This window comes from Chinchilla lanigera, unplaced genomic scaffold (assembly GCF_000276665.1).
Source record: "Chinchilla lanigera isolate Chin_1 unplaced genomic scaffold, ChiLan1.0 scaffold00068, whole genome shotgun sequence".
Taxonomy (NCBI): Eukaryota; Metazoa; Chordata; class Mammalia; order Rodentia; family Chinchillidae; genus Chinchilla; species Chinchilla lanigera.
The window spans coordinates 9,334,505-9,358,339 of NW_004955469.1; the positions used below are offsets into that span (position 1 = coordinate 9,334,505).

Sequence of the window (23,835 nt, forward strand, 5' to 3'; positions counted from 1 at the left end):
TTGTCTCGCTACTTTAGACTTCCAGTCCCGAGAGTCTCTTCTCGCTCTTGACTACAGTTCCCAGCATGCCGAGGTCACCGCGCCCAGAACCGACGTTCTACCACCTTCCCACCTCGATCTCAGGCCCCCCAAAATGGCGAATGAGGCTGCGGGGACGCCCTGAACAGCGGAGGCGAACGTGCCGAGCCGCCGCGGCCCTTACAGTCCGGAACCTGAGTGGGCCTTGCCGTAGGGATCATGCACTTTTCCATTCCTGAAACCGAGTCCCGCAGCGGGGACAGCGGCGGCTCCGCCTACGTGGTGAGGAGCCGCAGGAGTTGGACGGGCCGGGGCGGGGATAACGGGCCGAAACCCTGGGAGAGGCCTCCTAGGCCCAGCTGCTATCGTTCAGGCCTGATCCTGGGCTGCCGCCTCGCTGCAGCGTATCTCATGTGTCAGATTTGTACAGAAGTCGATCCTCTAAGAGGTCCTTTGTTCGGCGGTTGCTTAGCTAGGCCGCGGCTCTAGTGGGAGTCACTGGCCGCTCGGGGAAGGAAACTACAGCACGAGCTCCCGAGTGTCCCCAGGACTGCCCCCTCTGCTTTGGGACTTGAACCTGGGAAAGACAGGCTACCTAACCCTTGAGAGATCTCGGCGTGTTTTTCGCACAGAACTGAGCCCGTCAACTTCCGGCTGGGTTTTTTCAGAGCGGTAGCTCTGACTGCCACCCTGAAATGTTTTCCTGCTTTTGTATCCTCAGGCTTATAACATTCACGTGAATGGAGTCCTGCACTGTCGGGTTCGCTACAGCCAGCTTCTGGGGCTGCACGAGCAGGTGGGACTAGCACCCCTGCCTGGAGGCAGCTTTAATCCCTTTCCTGCACATGGGCATCTATCTCCATTTTTCCTCTCATCACGTAACCCTTTAATCACGGCCACAGAGGAGGGTAGTGTTTTATCTTATCCTCTGACATTTCCGGGGAACTCCCTAAGAAGCTGAATGTCTACCACAATTACCGCTCCTTCCTGTACTCACATCCTCCTTTCTGTATTTTCCTAGCGTTGTATCTGCACTTTCACCCTTTGCCCTTGCATGGAAAAACCTAATCCTCCCAATCTGCCAAAACACATTCCTCTGCCATGTGACCTGCAACTTGAATTCTTTTCCCCGCTTATAAAAATCATTCACCAATTTCCTTGTGTGTTCTTTGGCTCAGTTCAGTATGTGTAGCTGTTCCAGTTATTGTTATGTATCTGTGATGTAATGTTTCTCTGTCTTCCTCACCAGATGGTGAACACTGTCTTTAACTCAGATGCAGTCCTGGTTCTACTGATAATTAGTTGTGCAGCGCTGAGGAAATTACCTAATTTCCTTGGGCCTCAGTATCTACAGCTGAAAAATGGATTCCTTGATCTGCAAAGTCCCTTTAAGTTCTAAGATACTTTGTGAACATACTTAACTATATGTTCAGATAAACACTCCCTATAAAGCTGTTTCCTGTGAGAGTTCAGTGAACAGTTCTGTTAAATACTTCAGGGGCTCCCTACAGGTCTTGGCCTCATACACATCCTCCCCACACTGTGGAGGGACCGCCTTGCCCACACTAAAATAAAAAGAATTTAGATATCTAAAGCAGTTCCCTTTGCCGGGCATGGTGGTGCATGCATGTAATCCCAGCACTTGGGAGGGTGAGGCAGGAGGATCACCAGTAGCTGGAGACTAGCCTGGGCTATTTAATGAGTTCAAGGCTAGCTGTAACTACATAGAGAGATCCTGTCTCAAAAAACCAAACAATTAAAAAAGGGGGGAGGCAGTTCCCTTGAGATGCTAACCCTACCAAAGTTATTGTTTCCCAGATGACAGGTAGACAAGGGAGTCCAGATGAACACTGAGTCTCGATTGCTTCCTCATTTTCTGTGTTTATTTGAAAGGTTGTATTTCTTTCTCTATGTAGCTTCGGAAGGAGTATGGGGCAAATGTGCTTCCTGCATTCCCCCCAAAGAAGCTTTTCTCTCTGACACCTGCAGAGGTAGAACAGAGGAGAGAGCAGTTAGAGAAGTACATGCAAGCTGGTGAGTGGTTGGAGGAACTTTAGAACATTTCCAGGACTATGGGGAGAGATTAAAAACAGCTGGCTCTATAGAAGGTCCTACATTAATTTCTAGATCTGGGAATCCACTTACTGACCTGTTATTTAATTAGCAAAATAAATAGTCTGAAAGGATTTGTAACTGTGTATTAGCAAAGCAATTTGAGCACTAACATCTATGAGAAATACTAGTATAACACTAAGTCTTAAAACAGTTTAGATTGGTGGGAAGAACTTAATTTGTATCTCATGTGCTTTAGATTAACATCATTGTTATTTCCCTAGTGCTATAGACTGGACTCAACTAGATGGCAGCCAAGGGTGGGGCAGGTGAAGAATTTATGCAAACAGTGAGTGAGGTGAGGCCAGCTGGGAGATGTGGCAGGCCACCATCAGCCCAGGAAATGGGGTGGGGGGGAGCCTACTAAGAGGAGGACTGGGGGAAGCCAAGAGTAACTCTTAGGTTACTAGAACGTCATTTTCTTGTCCTCGCAGTTCGGCAAGACCCATTGCTTGGGAGCAGTGAGACCTTCAATAGTTTCCTGCGTCGGGCACAGCAGGTAAGGCTTTGGGTGACAACCAGATTTAAGGGAAAGACCTGCTGGAGGACCATGTCATTTTAATGATGGTACAGAGGAAGTCCTTACTTTTTTGAGACAGTCTTACTCTGTAATTCAGACTGGCCTTGAACTCCTGTCGATCCTCCTACCTCAGCCTCCCAAGTGCTGGAATTATATGCATGTGCCACCACACCCCACTTCACCACAGCCCACTTTTCTGGCAGCGTTTTTTATGGAGTGGGGCTTTTGCTGTAACACTTAAGTAAAGGAAAGCCCAGCCTGTATTGTTTTATTTGTGGTACTGAGGATTAAATCCAGGACCTTCACACTAAGCTACCTCCCAGCCTTTTTAAATTTTGAGAGGGTCTTACTAAATCACTAAGTTGCCCAAGTTGGGCTCAAACTTGTGATCCTCCTGCCTTGGGTTCTCAGGATGCTGGAATTATTAGCATCCAACACCATGTCTAGCCCAGTCTGTATATAAGCAGTTGAGAATGAAGACACTAGAGCAGTAGTGGCAATCCTGTGGCTTGCATGCGGAAGCAGGCTGTTATGGAAGTTCTAAAAGCTCTGCCATCACTGCACTAGAAATAGAATTGGACATAAGTCAGAAATGGACCTTAGGCTGCTGTTAACAAAGGACTGCCTGCCCATCCTTGTATGCACACAGGAGACACAGCAGGTCCCCACAGAGGAGGTCTCCTTGGAAGTGCTGCTCAGCAATGGGCAGAAAGTTTTGGTCAATGTGCTAACTTCGGATCAGACTGAGGATGTCCTGGAGGTGAGGTGCTTGTTCAGCACTTCCCCTGCACCCACGTGGGGCTTGTGGGGGAATTGGCGCCAGCCAGTAGGATGAGCTGTACTTCCTGTTTCCAGGCTGTAGCTGCAAAGCTGGATCTTCCAGATGACTTGATCGGATACTTCAGTCTCTTCCTTGTTAGAGAAAAAGAGGATGGAGCCTTTTCTTGTGAGTTCCTATGGACTTTATTACTTCACTATGCCTCCCAGTAGTGAATTTCTATCTCTGTCTCCCCTTGGATTGGTACATTTCCTCAGGGTGCTTTTTTCTTCGTTTGGAGTCTCATTATATTTTCCTTTTTTTGGTTTTTTTATTTTGTTTTAACCTATAGTTGTACGGAAGTTGCAAGAGTTTGAGCTGCCTTATGTGTCTGTTACCAGTCTTCGGAGTCAAGAGTATAAGATTGTGCTAAGGAAGAGGTTAGGGCTGTGCCTGAAAGAGGGGGAGGGTGCTGGGTTGGATTATTAGACCACATTTTGAGACAGAATAATTTGAAAGAGGGGGAGTAGTGCTGGGTGTTTCTACCAGGCCTCCCAGGCTTCCTCCCGTATGTCACCATTACCCCTCATAGTTCCAGATTGCTCCTATTTTGCCCCTTTTCCATTCTACCTCTTGTCTTACCCCAGCTTAGCCCCATTACCCCTTTCCACCCCTTGGCCTCGCAGTTATTGGGACTCTGCCTATGATGACGATGTCATGGAGAACCGGGTTGGCCTGAACCTGCTTTATGCTCAGGTGAGCTTGGAGCTGCCTCAGAACCCTTGCCTTAAAGATGACACACTTCCCATTCTCCCAGGAAAACGCCTTTCATGTCCTTGTTCCCAGTTCAAGGGGAAGTTACTAGAATATTGTCAGGGCTCCCAGCACAGCCTCTACTCTCCCTACTTTGTAAGCCAGTAAGGTCAAAGTCTCACTGCAGAGGTCACTCAAATGTGCAGCTAGGGTCAGGCTAGTCAGAGCTAACTATGGACACTCCCGGAGCCACTGACAGGGAACCTCCCCCCCACCTCACCCTGCCTTCACTGTAGACTGTATCAGACATTGAGCGTGGGTGGATCCTGGTCACTAAAGAGCAGCACCGACAGCTCAAATCTCTACAAGAGAAGGTCTCCAAGAAGGAGGTGAGCCCTGCTTTGCTGTTCCCTCCAAAGGGTTGCTATCTGAGCCAACCTACTTCCCTCCTAACACACAACACGTGACCATTTTTTAGTTCCTGCGTCTGGCCCAAACTCTGCGCCACTATGGCTACCTGCGCTTTGATGCTTGTGTGGCTGACTTCCCAGAGAAGGACTGTCCTGTGGTGGTGAGTGCAGGCAACAGTGAGCTCAGCCTTCAGCTCCGCCTGCCTGGCCAGCAGCTTCGTGAAGGCTCCTTCCGGGTCACCCGCATGCGATGTTGGCGGGTCACCTCCTCTGTGAGTAGAGTTGGGGGGCCTTCTGGGGTAGAAGTCTGTCAAAGCCTTGAGCTTCAAAAGTGGGCTGCAGTGGGTCAGAAGGGAAGGCAGATAGACCAAAATGAACCCAGTCTAATTCCCTTCCTCTCCTAGGTGCCGCTGCCCAGCGGAAGTACGAATAGCCCAGGCCGGGGCCGCGGTGAGGTGCGCCTGGAACTGGCTTTTGAATACCTCATGAGCAAGGACCGGCTACAGTGGGTCACCATCACCAGCCCCCAGGTGTGAGCCCACCTTCAGGCCTCCTCTGGAGCCCCCTGGATATCCAAGTCTAGGGCTTCCAGCATTCCACGTGAGTGGGAGTGCTTGTCTGAGGGGTGCTGGGCTCTGGATGACCCTGAGCTCTTCTTGCCCTCAGGCTATCATGATGAGCATCTGCTTGCAGTCCATGGTAGATGAACTGATGGTGAAGAAATCAGGGGGCAGTATAAGGAAGGTAAGCAACAAGCAGGGATTCATCAGCTGAGTGATTGTGCTCTTCCTGACTTCTGTCTTAGGGGCCAAGCTTTTCTTCAGAAGAGGGGAAATAATGAAGATCCAAAAGGGAGTGATCCTGCTCTCATTAGTGTTTTGTGTCCATTGCTAGATGCTGCGCAGGCGCATGGGAGGTACCCTGAGACGCTCAGACAGCCAGCAAGCAGTGAAGTCTCCACCACTGCTTGTAAGTATCACCTCCAATCAGTACCCTGGCTCTCAGCTTTGCCTTGCCTCTCCAGTGAGTCTCTGACACCTCTGCTCCTCTTCCCCAGGAGTCACCTGATGCCAGCCGGGAGTCCATGGTCAAACTCTCAGTGAGTTACAGGGTGGCAAGGTTGGTGTCTGTAGAGGCCTCACAGGTGCGAGCCTTCTGACATCTACCCTGCCTGTGTTGCAGAGTAAGCTGAGTGCTGTGAGCTTGCGGGGAATTGGCAGTCCCAGCACAGATGCCAGTGCCAGTGATGTCCACGGCAATTTCGCCTTCGAGGGCATTGGAGATGAGGATCTGTAATTCCCACTGCTTGGATGTCCACCCTCTACCCCAGAGGAATTTACAGAAACTTGCCCTGTGCCTGTAGCCCCCAAGCTAGGGGGAGTCTTTTCCTTCTCTCTTCCTACCGAACCACCCCTTTTCTCCTCTTGGCCAGGGGCCACCTAACCCACCTCCCTCTCACCCTGGGCTGGCTGCACAAAGAATCACCCCCTTTTTCACAGCTGGCCCTCAATGCCAAATTAACATTTAGTATTTTGCACAAAGTCTAAGGGACCATGGGTACCTGCCTTGGGGAGGAACCACAGCTCCCCCCTGGGCTGCTTCTGGCTTCTGGGGGCCATGGGCAAGGGGATGGGCAGGTCTGTGTATGGTCTGGCCCAGTTCCCCATCATTAAACTCAGCCTGACTGCTGCCTCCCTCTGGTTCCCGCTCACTGGCCTTGCTGCCTCATCACAGTATGGTCTGCTGTGCTAAGGGGAGGCAAACTGCTTGCCATCGCCAATTGAGCATAGACATGGCTTTGTTAGTGTCTCCTTTATTATAAAGCACTGAAATAAGTTAAACAAGTAAGAGGCTGGGCAGTCCCCCAGCCACTTCATCCACAGCCCCTGGGAGCAGTGGAGGTGAATACAAGGCCCTTCTCACTGAGCTCATGAAGTGCATCAGTAAAGGCAAGGCCCCCTGGTCCATATGGGCCCCTGCCCAGGGGTTTAGGCTGGTCCATATAGCGCCTAGGTTAGTCTGTGTGGAGCCCCTGGCCAGCGGGGGAGGAAGAAGGTAGCTTCTGGTCGTCTGTATAAAATGTAGGAGGGGCAAGGCTAATCCATAGGGCCCTGGGGAAAAAGGACCTGGTTTCAAGGTGAGTCCATATGGAGAGCTCGGCTACCAGCAGCACCTAGGGCTGCTGAACCCCGAGTGTTCAAAACAGAGGGTGGGCTGTGAGTTGGGACCCAACCCTCAGAGGCAGAAAGGCCAGGCCCTCCTGCCCCACCATGGCCATGCACCTTCTGGTGGCGCTTGTAGTTGTCCCAGTGACCTGTGGTATAGGCGCAGGTAGCACAGCGAAAGGGCTTCTCGCCTGTGTGCCGCAGCATGTGGCGTTTTAGGTTCATGCTCTGGTTGCAGCTGTAGTTGCAAAGGCTACACCGAAAAGGTTTATCACCAGAGTGGATACGACCATGACGCTTGAGGTTGGCCAGGTTGCCACAGGCGTAGGGGCAGAGGGGACACTTGTAGGGCTTCTCTCCCGTGTGGACACGCTGGTGCCGTTTCAGGTTATCCAGATGAGCTGAGGCATAAGGACAGCGGGCACAGCGGAAGGGCTTCTCACCACTGTGTGTCTTCATGTGCCGGGCCAGGTGGTTAGGATAGTGTGTGGCAAAGGGGCAGAGGCTACAGGCAAAGCCTTTGTCACTGGGTCCCTGGGGTCCCCCACTGGCAACCCCCCCAGCCTCTCCTCGCATGCAGCGCCCACACATGGCAGCTCCCAGCCGACTCCCCTCACCCTCCTCCAGTTCTTGTCCACAGCCCTGACAGGTCCAAGGAAACAGCAGTTCTGGCAGTGGTTCTGATCCAGTCCCGCAAAGGCCCTCCCCTTCACCCCGCAGCTGCCCACAGTCTGGCAAGAAATTGGCACCACCTGGTGGCACGTGAAGACTCAAATCTGGAAGGAGCAGAGCATCTGTGGGAACAAAGATCTGGGCTATTGATCTAAATATCGCAAGTGCCACCCACCATGTACCATGATCATTAGTCCCTTGCTTTTTACCTTCAGGTCGCCGGGACACAGCCCCCTCCTGCTCTGTGGGACTGGGAGGCTGGGCTGGTCGTGGAGCACAGCAGCGAAAGCCACAGGTTGGGCAGGGAGGAGTGGGGGGCCCGGCATGGGTACGCTGATGCCGCCTCAGGTTGCCCAGGCTGCTGCAGGCAAAGGGGCAGTGGGGACAGCGGTAGGGCTTCTCGCCAGTGTGGGTGCGAGTATGTCGTGTCAGGTTGACGAGCTGGGCTGAGGCGTAGGGGCAGCGGCCACAGCGGAACGGCTTCTCCCCGCTGTGTGTCTGCATGTGCCGCTTCAGGTGGCTCGAGTAGTGGGACACGAAGGCGCAGAGGCGGCATGAGTACAGTAGCCGTGGGGGCAGCGGGGGCCCCCCACCCGGCCCTCCTGCCCCACAACACGGCCCCTCACCTGTCGGCCCCCCACACAGCTGGCAGGCTGGGCCTGGCCTCTCACCCCTGGCTTCCCCTGGACCCCTGGCTGGCTCCTCAACTTCACTTTCGGCGCTTGGCGCCCGGCCGCCCCCAGACTCATCGTCGCTCAGCCCGTAGGGAAGCCCAGGCCTGGCCCCAATAGAGTCTCCTGGTGACACACACACGAGAAGAAACATCAGTGAGACTCCAAACTCCTGTTTTCACATAATTGGCTGCGCTTCTTTGGCCCTACCTTTCTCCTTTTTTGTTTTTTTTTTTCTCCAGTACCGGGGATCGAACTCAGGACCTCTTGTGCCGCTGAGCTAAATCCCCAGCCCGCTTTCTTTTACTTTTGATGATTCCTTTAGTTCTCTCCCACTGAAGTTTCCCCTACAGTGACTCCACAAATTAAACATGAATTGTCCACCTCTGAGCCTGCACTAACCAAGTGACAGTAGAGTTGAGCTCTAACTAGTTGCAGGGGCTGAGTGGACTACAAATTGAAATGAATCAACAAATTCTCGGAATGAGAAAGTAGAAACACAAAAGGCACAGGGACCCCGAGACCTGTTTCTAAGGTAAAGTGTCGATTATAAAACAAAACCCATTTCAAGAGAGAACCAAATTTTGGAGGGAAGTACAAACAATGAGAGTTCTGCTTTTTGTGTGTGTGTTTTTTTTTTTCCAGAGCTGGGAACTTTGTGCATACTAGGCAAAATAGTATTACTGAAAAACATTCCTAGCTCCAATAATGTTATGCCTAAAGGCATGGGTTCTTTACATGGGTTCTCAATGACTTTGAAAAGCCTAAGTGGGTAGGCAATGTGGCAGATTAGGATAGGGCAATGCTGAGATCACAGGAGCAGGAATGAGGAAGGATACTTAAGGGCAGAAACTACAACCTCTCAATGCAAAAGGAGCTTATGCTACAGGTGACAAGGCGAGCAGACCTAAGGACTAGCCTGAATCAGTCATCGACAGAGGGATTGCTTCCCTGGACCTCTTAAAAGTACACACACGTACACACACACACACACACACACACACACACACACACACACACACACACACAAGAATGGGCTAGGGAAGGAAAGAAGGTTATAAAAAGGGCATTTAAGTTTTAATTTGCTGCTCCATGTAATTCATCCTCCCTCCTCTTTATGTCACATTGGACGAGGCCCCAGAACTTCACCTGGACAAAGTGATGGAGCTGATCTGGCCATTACGCCCTAAGTTGTGGGAGGAAATGGTGTTATGGGCACTGATACTTAACCTAACCTGCCTTCTAAAGGACTAGGGTACCCAGCGGCCACGAATTCTTAATCAAGACCCATTAAACCTACCTTCAGAGTCTCTCTCAAAGCACATGAGTTGGTCGCTGTTGCCGTCACCTTCTTCCTCCTCCTCTTCCTCTTCCTCCTCAAACTCCAGATCCTGGCCTAGTAGCAAATCACTCTCCAACACCAGGGCCCCGGGTCCTTCGTCGAGGGAGTCTTCAGCATCCACTGAAGAGGAAAGGGGGCTTGTGGACTCTCTCTCCTTAGCTGTGCCCATCATCCGGACCAGAGAGCCAGCCCTCGTGGACCGCACTTCCCGTACTCGTTGACGGTCTCTGGCTCCCTTAGTACCTCCGTGGAAAGCCAGTAATCCAAAAGACTGGCCCCATCCCTCAGGACTCCCCCTCCACCCTGACCTGAGCCCAGTCCACTGAACCCACCCCTGCCTCTCCCTCACACCCCTAACCCCTGACCTTTGACCCCCTCGCATTTCACAGGCTGCGGGTGGCTTTGCTTCCTTCGGGGCATCGTGACCGGCTCCAGCCCGACGCGCCTCCGGCCCGCGGCCACCCGGCCCCGCCCCTCCAACCTCGGCCCGCCCGGCCTTGCTCTCAGGGCACGCGGGCCGCCTCCATGTAGCGGCACAGGCCCTGGGCAGCCCCCGGCCCTGGTCCCGGCGCCCAGCTCAGGCCGCTCCCGCCGCCGCCGCCGCTTCCATTCATGGAGCCCCGTAACCCCCTCCGAAGACCAGCTGGTACCTCCGTACCCGCTTCCGCTTCCGTTGCCGCACAGCCGCACGGGACATGTAGTCCGCAGGAAGCGCAGCGGCAAGAGCGCCTGGCCATGACCAGGAAGTGATTGTGACGCACAGCGGGCCAGCCAATCGACACCGGCAGGAACCGAGCCGGCCAGCCAGGCAGGCACCTCCTTGCTTCCTCCCAGGAGGAACTAGGAAGTCAATCCTGACTCCAGGAGGCGAAGGGGCTGTGCGAGTACAGCTAGCCTGCCAGACAGCCGCTCGCTCGAGTTGCAGCCCCAGGTCCGTCCTCTACCCAGGCGCCGGTGACGCACAGACAGGGAGAAGCTCGTTAGATGCTCCCCCGTGTGGTTGATGCCGGGGCCAGGGCAACAGAAAATAAGCACACCACGGGCACGATTAGGTTTTGGCCTTTAGTCTGAAAAAGTGTTGATTGAAAGTGTACAACAGAGAGCAGGTGCAAGCGGCCGGGGGCCATGGAGCCGCCAATAAAAAAGAATGTCCTTAAATAAAGTGTTCACAGAGTAAAAACCAGAACCGCCAGTCCTTCCCTCCAACACAACAGAGCACAGGCACAGAACCGGTGATGAGCCCAAAGGAGCAAGGAGGAGGCTGGGAAGGACAGCAGAGGCTCCCAGGCTGCTGTGTGGAGGAAGAGCCCTCTTTGAAATGGGCCAAGGTAAAGCCACCCAGCTCCCCCTGCACACCTCATACCCACTGCTAAGGCTAAAGGAAAAAGACAAAACTCAGTCTTGGGTCCGGAGGGCTCAGAAAACAGTCTAGGTAGACATGAGTCTGGATGACTGCTAGTCCCGCTTCGCTTTCTTGTCGCTATTGCCATTCTCTTCAGAGCCCTCAGAGAGCACCTCCGCGAGTTTCCGTTTGCCGCTCTCTGACTGGAGTTCGGCTGTGTTTCGGGGCTTAAAGCAGATGATGATGCAGGTCATGTTGTCACACCCAGTACCATCCCCCGAAGTGTCTGGTGCCAGGCATTGATCCAGCAGCTACAAAAAGGACAGGTTAGCTCAGCCATGGGGTTTAAACACCTTGGGAACCTAGAGTCCCACAAAAGGGCTGGCACTGTTGAGACAGGGTAGTAGAGGAATAGGCAATATGAATCACAAAACAGTCCCCTCTCTAGTCAGTGAGCCATAACAATATGTCAGTGACAGAAAGGAAGGTGAAACGTTAATCGGGGTCTGGCATCTTTCGGTAATTAATGGTACTTCCACACTCTGGTCTTAAGCAAAAGTGAGAAGAGAAAACCTTGGCTGTGAAGACCAGCCACTCCTCTTTCCCCACCCCTAGACTCACCTCTTCTACAATGGATGACAATAACCGAAGTTCCCCATTTTCATCACGCTGGCTGATCTTTGACTGAATAAAGTCTACAACTTCCTGGCTGCTCATCACATTCCTGGAGTCAAAAACAACAGTCAGAATCTTCTTTAGTCTCACCAAGGCAGAGTAGAGGAGTGTGGACAGAAGTGGTCAATGTAAACACCTATAGAAATTCTCCTCAATTCTGTCTTGGCTTGGTAATCTCTACTCTGAGAAATCTGTCTAGGATCTAATCCTATAGTAGCTCTAGGCCATACAGAAACAATGCTGCAGAAAGGACATTCATTTAAGGGCTTTCCGCCAGTGCTCACCAGATGCCATCACAAGCAATGACCATGAATTCATGGTCGTCAGTGAGAGTCAGCACCTTGATGTCAGGAAGGGCTGAAATCATCTGTTCCTCAGGTGGCAGGTTCTTGTTCCTCTTGTAGAAGTGGTCTCCTTAAGGAAAAGAAGGGCTGTTTAGCAAGAAGTTTGAATACTTCCCACAGAATTGTATTTGAAACAGGTCAAGCCTCGCCATTCTTTTTTTTTTAGTTCAGGCTGGCCTTGAACTTGCACTCCTCCTGCCTCAGCCTTCTGAGTACTGGGATTATAGGTGTTTGCACCATTTCCAGCTTCAATTTCCTTTTAAAAAAAAATTTCTCCATTTTCTTTACAATAATCCAGTGGAATGGAGAAGTAGGTTCTAGTTTTCTAGTTTCAGTCCTATCATGAGGTTGCTCAACTTTAAGTCACTCACCTCCATCATCCAGAAGATACTGAGGAAAGTATCTAAACTACGTCATAAAGGAAGTTTAAGGAAAGAGATAGACGATATGAAAGTACTTTAAAAGGTATAAGGGGTAGGAAGATTCAAGTTTGCTTCTAGGTAATCTGGGACACAGAGCAAAAACGTGAAAGTCTTTTAGCCCTTACCAATAGCTCTGGAGAGGTTGAGGCCCCCGTTGACTCGTCCATCCATGGTGACCTTGCCGCCAGCATTCTTGATGCGTGCTAGCTCCACTTCATCCTCAGGTTTGTGGTCATAGGACATGTCTAAAGCTTTGCCAGCCTCAGATACCACGCAGCGAGAATCTCCTGCATTGGCTACAATCAACTGCTTTCCTCGTATGAGAGCCACCACCGCTGTTGTGCCACTGTCAGAACCAGGCTTAAGAGGAAAAAAGGAAGCACTATGGGAACTTCTGAACACAACTTCCTTCTTAGTACACTCCTGACCAGTCACTTATGCTAGAGCTTTTAACAAACACGAAGAGCATAGATTTCATCTGCTCAGAGACAGCAGTGTACTCTCTCCTCTTTCTAGATAATTCTACCCCAAAAATTTGCCGCACACATTTCCACACACCTCCTCTTTGCCTTCCATCCCTGGCACCATCATTTCTTCTTCTTCATCCTCTTCAGCCTCCTCAGTGTCATCCTCATCTTCCTCATTCTCTGCCTCCTCGCTGCTATAGCCATCCTCTTCCTCACTGCAGTCCTGCCAGGAGGAGGACCCCAGGCTGCTGACACTGGGATGACCCCTTGCCCTCCCCTCCCCCCCAACTCATCAGAACACAAATGGCCCTGACTGAACACAGGTCCTGAAAACAATGAATGATACAACCATATGATCATGAAAAGCTGGGGGAGGAGTGGGTTAGGACAAACATAACTGACTCCCTGAACTGGACTCAGCATCATTAGCAAAGTCCCAGAAAAGGCCAGGGCTGCCAGCAAAAAGTACCTTCTGGGCAACATGGCCAGAATATATGTTGTCCAGAGAAGAAAACACCCAAATATCCAAAGTAACAACATCCACCTTCTTACTCTCCCTCTTGGAGACAGACTTAGAAAAGCAAGAACTAGAACTGTTATACTATAGCCAAAGGAAGAGATAAGAGGGCTAATGGTACTTGTGATGGTGGAGATAATGCACTCAAGAAGGCTAAAGCTCAGAATACAGGGGGTCTTGGGAGAGGTGACATCAGAACAGGAGAAGGAAGAGAGCTGAAAACTAGATGGCAACCAAATAGGCCCTCTCTCCAGCTTCAGTATCTGCCTGCCCTCACAGGCCCTTACCTCACTGTCTTCCTCTTCCTCCTCCGCCTCATCTGACTCATCCTCACTGTCCTCAAAGAACTTGGACTTAGCAACTCGAGGCAGCTTGTCGGAGGCTGAAGAGCAGGAAGGCCCAGCCTCACCAGTGGGAGTGACAGGCTCACCAATTTGGCCTGTCTCAGTCCCACGTTCCAAGTTGGAGGAAAGGCCTGTGTGGGCCTTGGATGTGGGGCCATTTTCCTGTGAAGGAATTTCCCTAGATGGGTCCTCAGGTCCTGCCTCCCCATTGAGGCCCTGGGACCCTGGTTCCTCGCCTGTCCCAGCTCCAGATTTGCTGTGGGGAGGGCCCTTGTGACAGTTCTGCCCGTAGCGTGTCAGCAGCTCTTCAATAGTCATGGTAGCCTCTTCATGCAGCAATGCAGCCTCCTCATTGTCCACTGCAGGGAAGAGGCTAAATCAGAGCCCCCATGCGAGACTCCTCATGGGAATCAGTCCCTCACTACCTGGATATCCCTTGCAGCTTGAATTTCTACCTCCCCACAACCTCCCACTCCTAACACTGCTCTCATTCATCAAGTCTCTAAATCCCCTAGCTTCTTTCTTTATAGACCTGTTTTTTTTTTTTTTTTCTTTTACTCCCTTCTTAGTCAAAGAAACACTAGTAACTGGATTTCTCTTCTCACCTTTCATTTGTTATTATTAAGTTGCAATCTATTTTGGCTAAAGACCCATGAAGTCCATATCGATACTCTAGGCCTATGGTCCAGGCTTACTGACTGGCTATTGGGTCTAATGACTGGTCTGGTATTGAAACAAAAACAAAAACAAAAGTTCATAAAAATAATAGGAACCAGGAAGACCCAACACAATGACAAAAGATAATGTATATAAAAATGCTTACAGCTATGACCTAGTCACTCAACAAAGATTAATTCTTTCTCTCCTTTTCATAACCATGTGTAGTATGGGAGAACACAATACAGTTCTTTAACGTGAGCACTCTCCAGGTCCCTAGGAAGCCATCCTCTTTTAGAACTGGTAGTAAAATGCTGATTGCCTTTCAAACAGAGGATACTATACTCACCATCATCTTCATCAGCTACTTTTTCTTTTTCATCCTCATCCTCAGTGGGTCTCCCAGCAATCTGGGCCAGCTCTTTAATGACTTCTTCAGTAGTCAGTTTGGCATCTATAGCCAAAAAGGCATCTTCTAAAGCCTGAGCATAAGCAAAACAGTGTAAGGCAAGTGCAGGAAAAATTATAATGGGTACAAAATGAAATGCCTATATATATAGTCCTGGGCACAAGGATGGGATACAAATTCAAGTGTGGTCCTCCACACTAGGAGACACAGATAGGTTCAGAGACCTAGGAATAATAAAGCAAGTCTAAAAAGATCTAAGTGGGAATAAGCTTGTTTAAGCACAGAATTTTTTAAGAAGACATGTAGTAACTAAGTAGCAGCAAGGGAGCAAAAAGAAAGGAAAAGCCCAATTTTAGAAACAAGGGAAACACCACAAAGTGGAGAATGAACATTATGGAAAGACAGACCTTCTGTAGCTTGCCTTCCTTGTAGGCCTTCTGATCTTTGATGATATCAGGGAGATATTTGGCACAGTACAAGGCAACTTCCTCTCCTAGAAGAAAGATTTAGTCAACCGAGGCATTGCTTTCTACTCATACCAAATAATATAGTATTTATTTGCCATACTGTAGTAAACTCAAAGGACAGAAGGGATAAAATACCTGAAACCTACATAGGTAGGACAGGTTTGAGAATCAAGTTTGGGAAGTTCTAAGCCACAAAATGGATTTCACCATCACCTCTCTCATGAATATATATTTTGTCTTTGCTTACCTGTACATTTAGATCTTGGGGGGATGAATTCAAGGCCTAACCAATTAACCAATATAATACTCTATTGAAGAAAAAGGAATGGCAGAAAAAAGAAAAAAATGAAAAACAATACCAGGCCAAAAAAAGACATTTCTGGGTCAGAACCCTGTAAAGTAAAAGGAAAAAGGACCTCTTTTTGACCTGTGAACTCTGGAACTGGGGGTCCTAGAAAGTTACCAGTGTGATCTGCTTAAGTTACCTCCATGTCCATCGTAGACAGAAAACATGGCTGTCTCACTGTCCAGCTCAGGGATACAGTTGTGAGCATCCTAGGAAAAGAGCATAATCAGCATGACTTAAGGTCAAAGAATACCTCAGATCATATGGATTGACTTCACATCTTTTTATTACTAACTCATCCCTTGACTGACCTATGAGCCAAAAATGAGAAAGGAAAATGAGATGGAAAAAGTAGAGAAGAGAGACACAGGGAGACAAATGACAGAAGGGGGAAGGGGAGGGAAGGGGAGAGAAAAGGAAGGGAAGGGGAGGGGTAGGGAGGAGAGGGGAGGGGAGAGGACAAAGGGACAATCAGTTAACTATTACTGCAATCTAGCAACCTCAGCCTAGGAAATCTCAGCCAAGATGGCAAAATGTTTAGCTCCTCCAATCTAGATCTAACCCTTTTGGATGTGTAGGAAGCAGAATAAAGGATTTTAAAAATCATGTCCATATCCACTCTTTAAATAACCAGTAAACTTCCAGGAAGAAAATGTTAGAGACGATAGAAAAAAGATGCTCAAGAGCCTTACTAACCTGAAAAGTTTATAGGAGAAACCTAAAACAGACTAATAAGCAAAAGCACTAGAAATACTTCCTCTTCTCTCACAATTTAATTCCCTTAAATTATCCTCAATCTAGGTATGGTGGTACACACATATAATCCAAGTACTGTGGAAGGCTGAAGAAGAAGGACTGCAAGGTCGAGCCCAGCCTGGGCAATTTAGCGTCTCAGTGAGAATATCTTGAAATAAAAAATTAAAAGAAGGATATGGATATACCTCAGTGTGAAGACCCTGGATTCAATCCCCAGTACCAGGGGTAAAGGGGCTATCTTCCCAAGAGCTATTAAATTACAGTATTTAGTCCTTATTTGCTAGGACTTACAATTCTCCACACAGTTGGGCTTCCCACCTTTTTCTCCCAGATGAAAGTGAGCTATCAATTCAACTCTAATGGCAAAGCACACCTGAAGAGAAGATGGCAACAGCCTTGGCACACCCATTTTTAATGGAAGGCTGACCTTGCTCAAATCCTCGTAATAAGATTCTGCCACACCAAACTAATGTTTCAGGCTAAGCCAAAATTCAACTAAGACTGTCAAAACTAGGCAAAATTATATTGCACCTTATCCTGCTTCATCCTGAAAGCAATCCAACTTCTCTACAAACAAAAAGGATACAAGTATTTGTAGTCAGCTGTGTACTTCAGTTAATGTCATAATTCTCCTTCCCTTTCCAGCACTGAAAAATTACCATCTAAAAATTTCTAATTATATTAATAGTGAGAAAACCTGAATGCAGTTCTTTTGTCATTCCTGAAATAAGACTATATCTCAGTTCTTTTTTTTTTTTTAAATACCTTAGTTCTAAGTCTAGAAGTACGATGATTATTTTAAGATAGGGAAAGAAAGCATCAAAAAAGGGCTAGTTCTGTATTTCCCTCCATCTCGAAAAGCTAAGAAGCTGCCACAGATGGCACAGTTGCAGTTATTATAAGCTGTATAAGCTGTACTGCCTTTTAGCCTAATCTCCAGGACCTAGAAAGCACTATGGACCAAAAGTCACCTTGTACCTCTCCCAACCTTTCTACTAGCCCTGCTAGCCTCCTTCCAAGTCAAGGTTTACCTTCATGGACTTTGCTCTCTTATCAGGATACCAGCATCTTCTCACTTGTGCTTATATCTACTGCCCCCACATCCTCAGCCAATAGTTCTCAAACTTGAATGTGCCTAAGAGTTCTTCCATTCAACATGTATTTGAGAATCCATTATGTGCCAAGATGTGTCCTGGGTGCTTGGGGAGTATCAGTGAATAAAAGAAAAACCCACTCTAGTAAGGATAAACATGATAAGTAGGAAGTGTTACTGAAAAGAAGTAGAAAAAAGTAAACAGAACTAGTTTGGATTATAGAAAAGCAGTGGGTGAACTGAACTGGACATAGAATATAGTCTAGGTATGAGAATGTTAAACCCTCAAGAATCTGCATGCTTCTCAGCAGTCACTACTTAAATCATGTTAAATGTCTAATTAGTTTCAGAAAGACTATGCCACTTAGTGTTGATTTTAATCCTACTTTGTTTGTAGTCTGGCTTACTGGCAGGGAATTTTTGTCCAGTTTTATGTTTGTACACATGGAGTACTGCTTTCCTATTTAAAAAAAAAAATCCATATAATATCTCTTAAGAGATTTTGAGCATAACACTGGGTCCAGTGGACCCATCTCTCATTTTTCTACTATAAATCTGTACTTAGCAAAATAGAGCCATCTGTGCGTCTCAATACCTTTCACTGAGGGACATAGGAAGCAATCTTAGTGTTTACCCAGTTAGTATGACAAACAGCAAGGTGTGTTCACATGTACAAAAGTGGCAAATTCGATTTTTACTCATTTTATCCTGGCTAAATGGTTTTGCGTATGTTTACCCAAGCATCACAGAGGGTCAAATAGACCCGCACCACTTCAGGACTTGTTGAAAAGTTTTCTTTTGATTTTTCTGGCAAAGTAGCCCAATTCAGTACAATGACACATGAAAAAATAAATTTACAAGTTCTGGAAGAGGTCAAAAGTGAATCATCCTATTACTCACGTATGAATGATGAAGATGATCCATTAGGGTAAAATATATACTTTCATAACAAAAAAGTGGTGTGGTGTATGATGACTTCAACATTGGCCATGACAGCCAAAGTTCCTGTGACAGTGAAATGGAGCAAGAATCAACTGATACAGACACAGATACTGACACAGACATCCTAGATTCAGATGAAGAAAATAGCAATGTGAGCACATACTGACTAGCCGAAATCTTGCAAAATGGCCATGCAACCAAATGGAACAGTCTAATCTTAGAACTAGGTCCAAAAAGATAGTGGGGGTCTTGTATGGGTGAAACATATTGGACATAATGCCAGCACTTTCATTCAGTGTTGGAAATTGTAACAGATGACACGCTGTAAGATGCTGTGAAATACACAAAGGATGAAATGCAAGTAAAACATTCTGTATGCACCAACAGCCATATTCAAAAATGTACTTATTATGACACCTCACTAGCTGCAATGAAAACATTCATAGGTGTGCTGTACTTAGCAGAGATTTCTCATGGTAACCACAGGAATGTAGAAGACTTATAGAAAAGCCGGGGGTCAAAATATGGCATAAAAATTTATGCCCCTGTAGATGCAAAGACTTATTATGCATTCAACTTAGGCATTTATCCTGGAACTCAGCCATCAGGTCCTTACTCATATAGTAATAAACCAAATGATGTTGTGACTTGTTGCTCCCATCTCCGAAACTAATCAGAATGTGACATTCAAGAACTGGTTTACATTTTCTAATTGATATTACATTTGCTAACAGAGCACAAGCTGACCAGCACAGGACCTGGGTGCAAGAACAAAGCAGAAATTCCAACTGAAATGCTGTGATTTCAAAACAGAGAGTTGTATAGTACAATCACTGGATTTCAGAAACATGTAACACTGGCCTTGTATATAGCAAAGAAAAACAAACTGTTATTGCTGATGTCAACATTTCACCATGATGGAAATACTGATGAAGAAACCTTGACAAAACAGAAGCCTAAGATGGAAACTTTCTTGTTTTTGTTGTTTTTCTTTTTGAGACAGGGTCTCGCTATGCAGTTCAGGCTGACCTTGAGCTCACTTTGTAGCCCAAGCTGGTCTTGAACTCACAAGGATCCTCCTGCCTCAGCCTTCCAAGTGCTGGGATTGCAGGCATGTGCCACCACGCCTGGTCAAATTTTTTTTGGTACGGGGAATCAAACTCAGGACCTCGCGCTTGCCAGGCAGGTGCTATGCCACTGAGCTATCTCCCCAGCCTGGAAACTTTCAACAACAAAACCAAACATGGAATAGATGTTGTTGAGTTTTGCAGCAACTATGATGTCACTTGAAACACAAAGCATTGGCCAATGGCTGTTTTACTCGATCCTAAACGTGTGCATACATAGTTTGACAGTTTACAAAGAAACTAACACATACAAAATATCATGGAGCGGGTGTGGTGGCACATGCACTCAGAAAGCTGAGGCAGGAGGATCACTGTGAGTTAAAGACAAGCCTGGGCTACAAAGTGAGCTCAAGGCTAGCCTGAACTGCATAATGAAACCCTGCCTCAAAAGGACACACACACACACACACACACACACACACACAGAGTCATGCAGAAATCTTTGTAGAGGATTGGGACTGGAGCTCAGATCATTTACTGCACAGGGGAAACAAAATGTTTCTGCTCAGAGACTTACGCAAAAAAAAAAAAAAATTGTGGCACAACTGGTGAGCTGACAGGTGAAGAGGCAGGCACAGCATCACAAAGACCTACTACAACAAGAAAACAAAAAAGATGTCAACTGTACCCTACCAAAAGGATAAGAAAACAAAACATACGTGCTATCAGTATGATACCTGTGTATGGAATATATGCAGCTGTCATGTGTGAAGACTGCCTTGGGTATTGCAGTTGAAGCAAAGCTTCTTTCTGTGGTAGACTTTTTGTGTTTACATTATAGTTTACAGAGATTTTTATTTTTGATGTTATCTTTTAGGTTTTGTAAGCAAGTAAACAGCTGATGTGAAAATGTTCATTCATTACATATTTGATATTTTATTTTATTCACATCTTATTTCCCTGCTAAGTACATGTTTTACAATATAGCAGGAAGCTCCTAACAAAACAGGAAGAGAGCTGACAAGACTGCCACATAGAAAAGGAAAGCTAAGCACATGTGCAGTCAGTGTAAGTGAGATATGTGCATGGAACATGCAGTTGTCATGTGTGAAGACTGCCTTGGGCATAACAATTGAAGCAAAACTTATTTTTGTGGGAGAGTTCTATTGGTATTTTCATTATAGTTTATATGGAATTTATTTCTGATGTTATCTTTTAGGTTTTGTAAGCAAGTAAACAGCTGAAAATGTTGATGTCTATTCTAAACACAACACATATTAAGAATTTAATACTTTATTTTATTGATATTTTATGTTCCTATTAACTACACAATATATAAGCACCTCCTGACAAAACAGCAATACCAGTGAGATATCAAGTATTTCCCACCAAAAAGCCAGGAAAGCAAAACATGTGTTGTCAGTGTAAGTGATACACATGTATGGAACATGCTGTTTTCACATGTGCAGAGTGCCCTGTATATATACAGTGTGTAGTTAACAGGAACATAAAATGTTAATAAAATAAAGTATTAAATTCTTAATATATAGTGTGTGTATGAAAGAAGGGACAAGAAAAAAAATAGAAAGGAAAAATGCAAACAAAGCTTTTGTAAATAAGGAGGGGAGAAGGGGTTGAAGGGAGAGTAAGGGGATGGGGAAAAAAAGCAGCAAGATGTATCACATACAGGTACAAATTCACTATGATGAATGTTATCATTTTATATATATATATAAAATGTACCAATAAAATTAATTTTAGAAAATTTTTAAAGATTCAGTATACTACTAAAAATGTGAGAAGCTGGTATTCCATCTTTTGGCAGGAAAAGACCAGTATTCCTGTCTACACTCCTTCCTGATGGAACAAGAAGATCAACTGGCACTTCTCTGACCTACAATGCCACTCCTGAGCACACCTATTTTATTTAATTTGAAAAACACACCCCCTGCTCTTATCTTTTTTAATTCTCCATCTGTTCCCCATCACAAGAGCATGAAAATTTTTTCTCCTCTCCTGGAGTCCTAGACATCAAATCCAGGGGGTGCTCTACCACTGAGTTACATCCAGAGTCCTTTTTATTTCTGAGGTAGGGTCTCACTAAGTTGCCCAGGCGGGCCTCAAACTTGGAATCCTCCTCCCTCAGCCCCTTGTATAGCTAAGATTACAGGAATACACCACCACATCCAATAAGCATGTGATTTTTAAACAGATGTAGTAGCCCCAGTGAGTCTATGGGAAAATACTTAACCTCATTAGTAGTCAAATAAAAGAACACTAACACAGAAATATCCTTTTATGCAAAATTTGATGAAAAATGGATATTTGGTAGTATCAAAATTTCTAACATAGGTGCCCTTTAATCTAGTAATTTGACTATCAAGATTACTTTATGGAAGTAATTAGCAAGCAAACCAAATATATGTATAAGAACATGCTCATTACAACATTATTTAATTTTTTTCCATTTGTTTGTTTTTACAAGACAGGGTCTCACTATGTTGCCCAGTCTGGCCTCCCAACTCCTGGCAATCCTGCTTCAGACTCCTCAGTGCTGAAGTTACAGGTACATGCCACCATATCTAGCTTAAGAACAAACATCTAAACTTGCAGGAATCAGTTGTAAATGGTAACTCCTCAAATGGAATATATGTAGCTATTAGAAATTATAAATGTGTTAATTTAGAAATTATTTATTTCACAATATATTAAATGATAAAAAGGAAAACTTTAAAAAGTGTCTGTATGTATGTATGAGTATGGAAAATTATATATCAAACTTAATAATGGAGAGTAAGGGTGAGATCTGTATTTCTACTTTTTCAATATGCATTTTCAAATTTTTTATATATGCCCCATTGTTCCACTATGAATAACATAAAAATGAACCTATGATTTTGCCTTCAGTTACCATTCTACTGTATACAGTTGTACCTTGGTATCCAGAGGGTTGAATCCAAGCTTCCTTGTGTATACCAAAATCTGCAGGTACTCAAGTCCCTTATATGAAATGGCACAGTACTTGCGTGTAACTTCTGCAAAGCCTCCTGTGTACTTCAAATTATTACTATGTAAACAGCTTTATACTGTGTTGTTTTGGGAATAATAACAAAGTTCACATATGTTCGATACTGATACAATTTTTTTCCAATTGCGGGGGTGGGTGAGTTTTAACTTTTTGGTACTGAGGATCAAACTCAGGTTCTTTGAACACCAAGTCACATCTCAGCCCTTTAACTTTTGGGTCAGAATGTTGCTGAGTCACTAAGTTGTACAGGCTGGGCTAGAACTTGTGATCTGCCTATCTTAGCCTTTCAGAGCACTACGAATACAGGCATGTACCACCACACCTGGCTATTTTCCAAATATTTTGATCGACTGGTTGAATCTATGTATGCAGAACCTATGGCTATGGAAGGGTAACTGTACTGCACAATCTCTAGCCAGCTTCCTTGTGGTATGCCTCAATTTCTTCCTCTATAATACAGAATTACAACCTCTACCTTACCCACATAATCACAGGACTATTGTGAGGATGATGCAAAACATGTAAAAGACCTTTGTAAACTGGAATTTGCTGTACAACTAGATATCCTGCTCTGGAATTTATACCTAATTCATATTTTTCTGTTCTTTTTTCTCATACAGAAACATCCACAATAAAAATTCATCTTCTAAAAAAAAAAATCATCTTCTACCTAGAAGTCTCAGTTCTGGGAACTATTCCACATTACCCTCCCCTCCACTTCTTCATGAGGTCTTAAATCTATATTCCACTTGGTACTGCTCCACCTTCTCCAAATACTTCAATTTCTCTTTACAGCTTTGCTCACTTTTACTCCTGGCTTTCTCACTTTTACTCCTGGCTTTCTCACTGTCCCTATCTGAGCTAGAGCCAAGTATTTCAACACTGCCTCTAAGCAATCTAGAAAAACTCGAAAAACTCACCCAACTTTGTATAACCCCACCAATTGCTTTCTTTATCACTGAATCAGAACCACTAAGTACTGCTAGTCATAAAATGTATGAGATCATATTGACCATACATTCTGTGTTGACTCCTAAGTATAGTCACAAACCTGTCCCATACTGTTCAAACTCTCAAGCAAATAAGCCCACCTCTTATTTACAAAGCGTAATTAAAATATGGTGAGTGGTCAGGTGTGGTGGCACACACCTGTAATCCAAGCACTGAGGAGGCTGAGGCAGGATCAACACTGGGAGTTAGAGGTCAGCCTGCACTACAAAGTGAGACCTTATCTCAAAACATAAATAAAGGCTGGGGATATATAGTTTAGTGGCAAAGTGTCTGCCTGAGATCCTGAGTTTGATTCCTAGAGAAGAGGAAAAAGAAAGAAAAGAGAAGAGAAGAGAAGAGAAGAAAAGAGAAGAGAAGAGAAAAAAGAAAGAAAGAAAAGAAAGGAAAGAAAGGAAGGAAGGAAAAGAAAGAAAAGGAAGGAAGGAAGGAAAAGAAAGAAAAGGAAGGAAGGAAGGAAGGAAAGGAAGGAAAGGAAGGAAGGAAGGAAGGAAGGAAGGAAGGAAGGAAGAAAGAAAGAAAGAAAGAAAG

At 46.1% G+C, this 23,835-nt stretch overlaps 3 protein-coding genes across 4 annotated transcripts; 1 reads left to right on the forward strand and 2 right to left on the reverse strand.

The window, feature by feature from the left end:
* The first annotated feature begins 57 nt into the window (after positions 1-57).
* Positions 58-6,262, forward strand: Snx17 (sorting nexin 17). Of its 2 annotated transcripts, none has more exons than XM_005400489.2 (15): positions 58-300; positions 740-814; positions 1,935-2,052; positions 2,565-2,629; positions 3,300-3,410; positions 3,506-3,596; positions 3,760-3,847; positions 4,055-4,163; positions 4,457-4,549; positions 4,639-4,842; positions 4,975-5,100; positions 5,237-5,314; positions 5,465-5,539; positions 5,628-5,669; positions 5,753-6,262. In XM_005400489.2, the coding sequence occupies exons 1-15, from the start codon at positions 238-240 to the stop codon at positions 5,864-5,866; spliced, it is 1,452 nt and encodes a 483-aa protein (XP_005400546.1). In that variant the 5' UTR covers positions 58-237; the 3' UTR covers positions 5,867-6,262. The 2 variants fall into 2 exon arrangements, with proteins under 2 accessions (XP_005400546.1, XP_005400547.1); XM_005400490.2 differs by having other exon boundaries at positions 59-300; positions 4,094-4,163.
* Positions 6,263-6,367: 105 nt separating this feature from the next.
* On the reverse strand, positions 6,368-10,089 carry Znf513 (zinc finger protein 513). The gene is made up of 4 exons (XM_005400498.2): positions 9,786-10,089; positions 9,379-9,540; positions 7,617-8,204; positions 6,368-7,529 (listed from the first exon to the last, which is right to left on the reverse strand). Exons 1-4 carry the CDS (start codon positions 9,838-9,840, stop codon positions 6,703-6,705), a joined length of 1,632 nt encoding a protein of 543 aa, XP_005400555.1. The 5' UTR covers positions 9,841-10,089; the 3' UTR covers positions 6,368-6,702.
* A 374-nt stretch (positions 10,090-10,463) lies between these two features.
* Positions 10,464-15,619, reverse strand: Ppm1g (protein phosphatase, Mg2+/Mn2+ dependent, 1G; the record flags this gene model as incomplete). The annotated part of the gene is given in 9 exon segments (XM_005400501.2): positions 10,464-11,073; positions 11,384-11,486; positions 11,722-11,851; positions 12,329-12,563; positions 12,762-12,893; positions 13,475-13,890; positions 14,538-14,670; positions 15,005-15,090; positions 15,550-15,619. Coding segments are annotated over 9 exon segments (1,503 nt in total), but the record flags the coding sequence as incomplete, so codon positions are not given.
* Positions 15,620-23,835: the final 8,216 nt, after the last annotated feature.